The 6,542-nt window shown below is 41.3% G+C and overlaps 1 protein-coding gene across 9 annotated transcripts in view; it reads left to right on the top strand.

The window, feature by feature from the left end:
• Positions 1–909: 909 nt before the first annotated feature.
• HECTD1 (HECT domain E3 ubiquitin protein ligase 1) overlaps positions 910–6,542 on the top strand; it is a 63,089-nt gene continuing 57,456 nt past the window's right edge. For all 9 annotated transcript variants that reach the window (XM_069017742.1, XM_069017739.1, XM_069017737.1 and 6 more), the window contains exons 1-2: positions 910–1,044; positions 3,106–3,381. In XM_069017742.1, coding sequence (XP_068873843.1) covers positions 3,242–3,381 — 140 coding nt within the window. In that variant the 5' untranslated portion in view covers positions 910–1,044; positions 3,106–3,241. The remainder of the gene's footprint in view (positions 1,045–3,105; positions 3,382–6,542) is intronic.

Below are 6,542 nucleotides of genomic sequence, written 5' to 3'. Positions count from 1 at the left end.
CTACTGTTCCTGTGTTCTGAATAAAACCTGCACCAAGAAAGACAACACTTTCTAGAGGTGTTATTATAATATTGAACAATAAAAATGTCGGCATTTGGCAAGTTTTAACCAAGCATGACTGCAATTGCCTTTTGGTTCAGTGTGTAGTTTTAGCCTCCTAATTACAGGAAATGTCTATGATGTAGGTAGGAGTGACATTCAAATGTACAATAATTTTATTTACTGTACTTGTATTAATAGGCTTAAATTCCTTTGCAAGACATGTCATCCTATAGAGAAGGAAATTATTTTGAAGATTCTTCATTTTAAATTTCTAGCAATTTGCTTCCTTTGTCTTTTGATCATTTGCAAGGTAATTGCACAGCATTTTGCAGCACGTATGGCAGTGGACGACTCTACTGCAAAAGGTGTCTCAAGCTACACAGCGTAGTTGCAGCACTTCAAACTCACTACTCGGTAAGAGCAACCTAAAACCTCCTCCCAGCACTGCGACATTTAAATCTCTCACCAGATCCCCCTTAATGGAGGTGCTAGAGAGGGATCAAACTATTTTCAAGAGTGGTCCCTGAAAAGTATAAGCCCCACTGTAAATGTAAAGAACATTATATTGAAGTAAATAATCAGAATACGGCAAGAAATAAAATGACCTGTAAACCATATTAAAAAAAAAAAAAAAATCCCCACGCAGCCAGGGAAAGGCCATCCAAGCCGACGAGGGCCCTTCGCCGGGCAGGCCACGACCGCGGCTCCCCGGGACCTCTCTCCCAGTTCCGCAGCGGCGGCGCGGGGCGGAGCGAGCCCGCGGGAGCGGCACCTTCTCCGCGGAGGCTCCCGCAGTGCCCCCAGCGGCCGCTCGGCCGCCTCAGCTCCGCCCCGAGCGCGTCTCCTGCCCCGCCCGCCCACCCCGCACCGGGCGGAGCGCCATGGATGCCGCTGGCCGCCGCCTGCCGCGGGGCTTGGGCTGCCGCCGCCGCGCCGCTGTCCCGGTGTCGGCGCGGCGCTGAGTAGAGCTCGGCTCCGGCGAGGAGGCTGCGGGAGGCTGAGGTGAGTGGCGGGGGTGGCGTGGGGCCTCTTAGGCCGGCGCTGGGAAACGGCGCCTTTCCCGAGCAGCCAGGCCGGGTCACCCTGCGCGGCCTGCGGCTCGCCGGGAACTCGAGCGTCGCTGCCCGGGCCTGTCGGGCCGGGAGGGAGCGGGCCGGAGCTGTGGGCGGGGGGGGAGGCGGCGGAGGCCGGAAAGTCTGTGCGAGGGGCCGGGGGCAGAGAGGGGCGGCGCTGCCGGGGAGCCCCTCACGCCAACGGGTGCCCCGTGCGGGGGCGGCGAGGAGGGGGAGGCGGTGCCTCCCGTGCCCCGGGCGGCGCCGTGTGGGGAAGGGGCCCGAAGCGCCGCGCGGGCCCGGGGCCCGCCTGCTGTGTGCGAGCAGGCCCGGGCGGCGCGGGATGAGTTGGGCTGCGGCCTGGCCCCTGCTCTGGTGCGGCTCTCCCGGGAGTTCCGGCCCCTCGCCACGCTCCGTGTTCTGCGCGGTGGTTCCTGTACAGCCCGTCTGGGGTGTGAGAGCAGCAGGTGCCTGTGTCGAACTTACCCTACTTTCACTGTCTCTTAATTTTCTTGTTTCTCTCGCTATCACCCGTTTCCCCGCTCCCGGAAATAACGATTTAGTCGTGTTAAGGAGAGGTAGAATACTTACAATACGATCCCACTTTTACTCGCTGAAAGTATTTTTATTTAGGATCAGAGCAGGAAATGTAGTCTGTAAACAGTTTGGCGAATCATAGGCATTGTTTAAAACACAGAAAATCAATTTACTAATATTAAATTACTTTTTAGAGTAAGATAATATCAAATATATAACTGGCAAGCAGTAGTTCAGTGATCTGTAATATTAGGATCCTAAATTATGTAAAAATCCTCTCTGTTGTACTTCTGTCACATCTTTGAATTCGAAGCTATTCTGAAAGAGCATTGCTGATTCGGTGTATGTTCCTTCATATAATACTAATTTCTGATTCCCTTTCATAGACATGCCCTTGATGGAGTTATTTTTTAACTATTAACTCATTAGCAGCAAGTAAACAAGTAGGCAGACTTTGTCCAGATCAAGCTTCTCCCTCCCACATCACCTCCCCCCGGTTTGTGGGGACACTGTCCAGATTTTTATATTTACCTATGAGTTTCGTAAACTAATTCTTCTTCCATAAACTGTATTTTTAAAGAGTGGTTTTTTTCTTGTATGTCTAATTTAGAGGGATTGGTTTATAACCCATTAGTTTTTATACGAAAATAGTCATGTTTGCTGTGTTCTTGGGCAAGGGAGGTGAATTTGACTGTTTGTTAAAGGCAAAGCAAAAAGAAAGCACATATGTCAAAAATATCATAACATTTTAAAGGGACTTTTTTGGTCTTCAACATGCCCAACTATGGCATTGGGCCAGCAAATAATGTTGTTTTCCTTATATGTATGTGAATTATTTGAATTATTCATCAGTTTTTTTGGAAAGCCTTGAATTAAATATTTTTTTTCCAAAAAATCCCCAAATAATGAAACAAACCCCTAACTCTTGAAAATGGAAGTGAATCTTAGGTTCTCTTTTTTATCCTTTGACATAAAAAAACTATTTTCCTTATGTTTGAATGCTATTTTAAAAGATGAAGGATTCATAAAAGGTTTCCATAGATTCTGCAAGTCTGTAATTGTACAACTCAGTTTTTTGTTTTATGGATTTCTATTTAAAATATGAAATTCACTATCTTTCTATATTTGCATGTTTTCATGAGGAGTTAATCCATCTCTCATAAAGCTGAACACTTTATAATAAAGTGATATTAAAGGAGGGGGATGGGTAAGACATCACTTTCTTTCTCCTAGCTTTAAGAATACACAAAAGGGTTAAGCACAATTTTTCTAGCTTTTATTTTGAGTTATCCTCAAAACATAACAAACTCATTAGCTTATAAAGCTTGAAAAAAAGCTCCTTTGCTGATAAAATATGTGAAAGTTTCCCTAATTTCAGCCCAAACATATTCTATACTTTTTAGAGAGGAGCAAATACAGAAAGTTTAATGACAAGACTGTGATGGTGATTACTTTTTTTACTTTTTCTTGCCAGGTGAAAACTGCAAAAGTGTGAGGCTGACTGAAGAGAGAAATTAATTGTGCTGAAGTTAGTCTGGCTTCAACAATTAAAGGATATTTTTGGTACTTTTTAATTGAAGTGGAGGTGGCTTTTTTTTTTATAAAAAACCATGGCAGATGTGGATCCAGACACGTTGTTGGAATGGCTGCAGATGGGGCAGGGGGATGAAAGGGATATGCAGCTAATAGCACTGGAACAGCTCTGCATGCTACTTCTGATGTCAGACAATGTGGATCGTTGTTTTGAAACGTAAGTAGTTTTGGCTTTCATTTATGGAATGTTATTTTCCCCTTTCTGTAGCTGACTATAATATTTAACATTCCTAGAAACTTTCAGCCTCCAAAACATTTTACAAACAGAACTTCTGTTTAGATCACAGAAATCAAGTGTTTCTGTTAATGTCACGTGAAGTACCCTTGTCTGATTAAAAGTGTGATGGTGTTTGGGTGATACACAGTGCCTGTTCTGACGCAGGAGCTGATTGTAACTCTTAATACATTTCTTTAAATTAAATGGTGTGGATCTGGGGGAGGGGGGTTTTGTTGATGGGGGCTGTTTTGTCTGGTTTGGTTTTGTTTGGTTTTGTGTGTATGGTTTGGTTTTGGTTTGGCTTTTTTTTGGTAGAGAAAAACTTTTTTTGCGCTAGGATTATAATGATCACCTAGATATATTTAAGTATCCATACTCTCACAATACTTTTATCAAGGGATATAATAGCTTGTTTTTTGAGTTCTGTAAATCCAAGCAAAAATCACAAACAAAAACTGTTCACACAAATATTTTGCCCCTTCTTTGGAGCATGTTGCTGTTCATGCCACCCTCCTTCTCAACTGCATTTGTACATGTCATATAGCACAGTCCCTGCACTCAATCCTTTTCATATTTCTCACTGCACGAAATGCTGATGTAATCACTTCTGTTACTTGAGTGTTGCTTCTGTTACACTACTTTCTGTGAGAGCCCACCAGTCGTCTGGAAGAGGTAGCAAAAGTGTAAACAATCACAACTTCTACTTTTTTCGTTGGTTTCTTCACTTCTGATTTTCATGCTCTTGCCTCTCTTCCTTTCCATGGTTTCTTTCATTGCTGTCACTTTTCGTGATAAAATATGGCTAGTGTGTTTCAGATACATCCTGCTTTTTAGGAATGTGGATTTGGAAGCATTTGAGAAGGTAGTGGTCTGTTACACTTTAGTTTTGTAGCTCTGAAGGAAACAGTTTTCAGACTTAGCTCTTAGAAGCTGTTCCCATGACTGCATTTATTACAGGAAAAGTAAAATTAATACATCTCTAAAATTTGGATTTGTAGTAGTTTCAGAGCATTGAGCACAATTTTGTACAGTGCTTTAGAATTTGAAGTTGCCTGTTCTTTGCCGTGGTGAGCTTACAGGTAAAATTTTGACTTGAAGAGCCTTACTGTAGGGAGATCCATCCGACTTCCCTATCTGTCCTCATGCTACTGATACTGGTGGAGCGAGCCTCAGAATTCCCCATTGTAGAAAAGAAACCTGGTAGTTAAGAATGAATTTTTCTGATGAATCTAGGTGAACTCCCTGCTTCAGGATATTCTGCTATCTTCTGGGTATTTGAGAGTCAGGAATGAAATGTCAGCTTTTAAAAATATAAACCAGGTGTGGGTTTTAGGCATCTTATTTAGAACAGACTTTTATTTCAATATAAATGAATTAAATAGTCCAAGTGCCTTTTTTTTTTCTTAAAGTGTACATAGTGAATGCTCTGTTACTTCACTGTTGGGGTTTTAAAATTATTTGTCTGAAAGAAAAAATATTTCAAATGCCATTTAGCCTTTTAATTTTTCTTTTGAATCTTGGTATAGTTTAATTTTACTGGTCTAAGTTCTCTATTTCTTTTCCTCTTGTAAGTTTTCCTCAAATAGAAGAGAATGAAGTGTAAATAGGGGAAGAAGTTACCAAAGTTCTCTGCCTGTTGAAGTGATTTTGCAATAATGTTAAAACTGCTACTTTTTATTGGCACTGCGAATATACTGAAGTGTATGATCTGGTACTGTGGTATTTGGTGACCTGACATGGTCACTCGTTACCTTCTTCCCATTTATCACCCACCGTTTTTACTGCTCCCAACCATACTTGTGTTCTGCCTCTGTCAGGGCTTACTGGACTCCTCTAATTCCCTGGAAGTGCAAGCTGCTCTTTAAACCTGCTGAAGAAGTTTGTTAGTTTTCTGCTGTTACAGTGAGTTACAGCAAGTAGAGAGGTGTCTGATGAGCACTGGAGGTGGAACTGCATAACTGGAAATGTGGGAGAAACAGAGAAAGGGATACAGTCTTCAGTGGAGAAATTCTCAGTGATTGTCTTGGGTGCTTATGGGTGCCTGCATTTCAAGGTGACTTTATTTATTTTGGAACTCTGTGAGAAATAGATGATATCTTGAAAAGTATTTTTAAAATCTTTGCAAATGGCTGTTCAAATAGTCAAAATGGTCATGTGCTGAGAGGGTAACTAAAGTAATTGTGGGTAATATTTTACAGTTCCTTTTCAGCTTGTTTTTTAATGGAATTATTGTTTGCTGAAATAGGAGATCTACTGCGTGACAGAAGGGCTGCTAAACCCCCATTTTTCAGGAACTATTTTCAGTGCATGCCTGATCTAGATCATAGATGTATTTTTCTGTTGGTAAGAAAACCAGCCTCTAGACTTTACAAATTTTTTTTTCTTCTACTAAGAACAGCATTTCCAAGTTTTTGGATGCTGTGCACATGTTATTTGAAGGTCTTGTAGTTGTTTATTGCTATTTGTTATACGTTGACAAAGCTTTAAAGAAAATTTTTCATTTATGAAACTCAATATGGACTTTTAAAACAGTTTCTTGGAGAATTAAAAGGGGTTTTCTTCAGAGCTTAGTTAGAATGACTTTAAATATTAAGTATTAGTCTACTTTTACATAAGAAATTATTTGCTTTTGTGATGTAAGCTAAGAAAAAGCTCATAATTTTAGTGAAGTACGTCTGATGATTAAAAGCTGCATATGGTGAGGACTGGCAAAGCTGTGAAACAAGACCACATTAAAAATATTGACATGAGCGCTGTGCACCATCTCTAAAACCACAACACAGTTTCCATACTGCTTTCTTAAGGAGTTAAGGGGAATATACAGTCTTAGCAAAGAAAGCACAAAGTTGGAGGGGAAAAAAAAAGTACTGAAATGTTGGATTCAGAATCTTGTACTTCATTTTTTCAGTAAAGAAACAGGGTTACTTTGCAAACATGTTCTGAAGGAAATGATATAGCTAATGATAAAGCTAATAATTTACCTTTGTACAAGAGTAATGGATATTGAAACTAGTGTTTCAGATCAGCTCAAAACCAGAAGCAGGCACATGTGCAGGGTGGTGTATTTCATAATGTTCTTGCAGAGTTCTAGCAGCATCACA

The sequence above is a fragment of the Aphelocoma coerulescens genome, chromosome 5 (assembly GCF_041296385.1).
Source record: "Aphelocoma coerulescens isolate FSJ_1873_10779 chromosome 5, UR_Acoe_1.0, whole genome shotgun sequence".
Lineage (NCBI taxonomy): Eukaryota > Metazoa > Chordata > Aves > Passeriformes > Corvidae > Aphelocoma > Aphelocoma coerulescens.
This window is presented reverse-complemented; position numbering and strand designations above follow the sequence as displayed.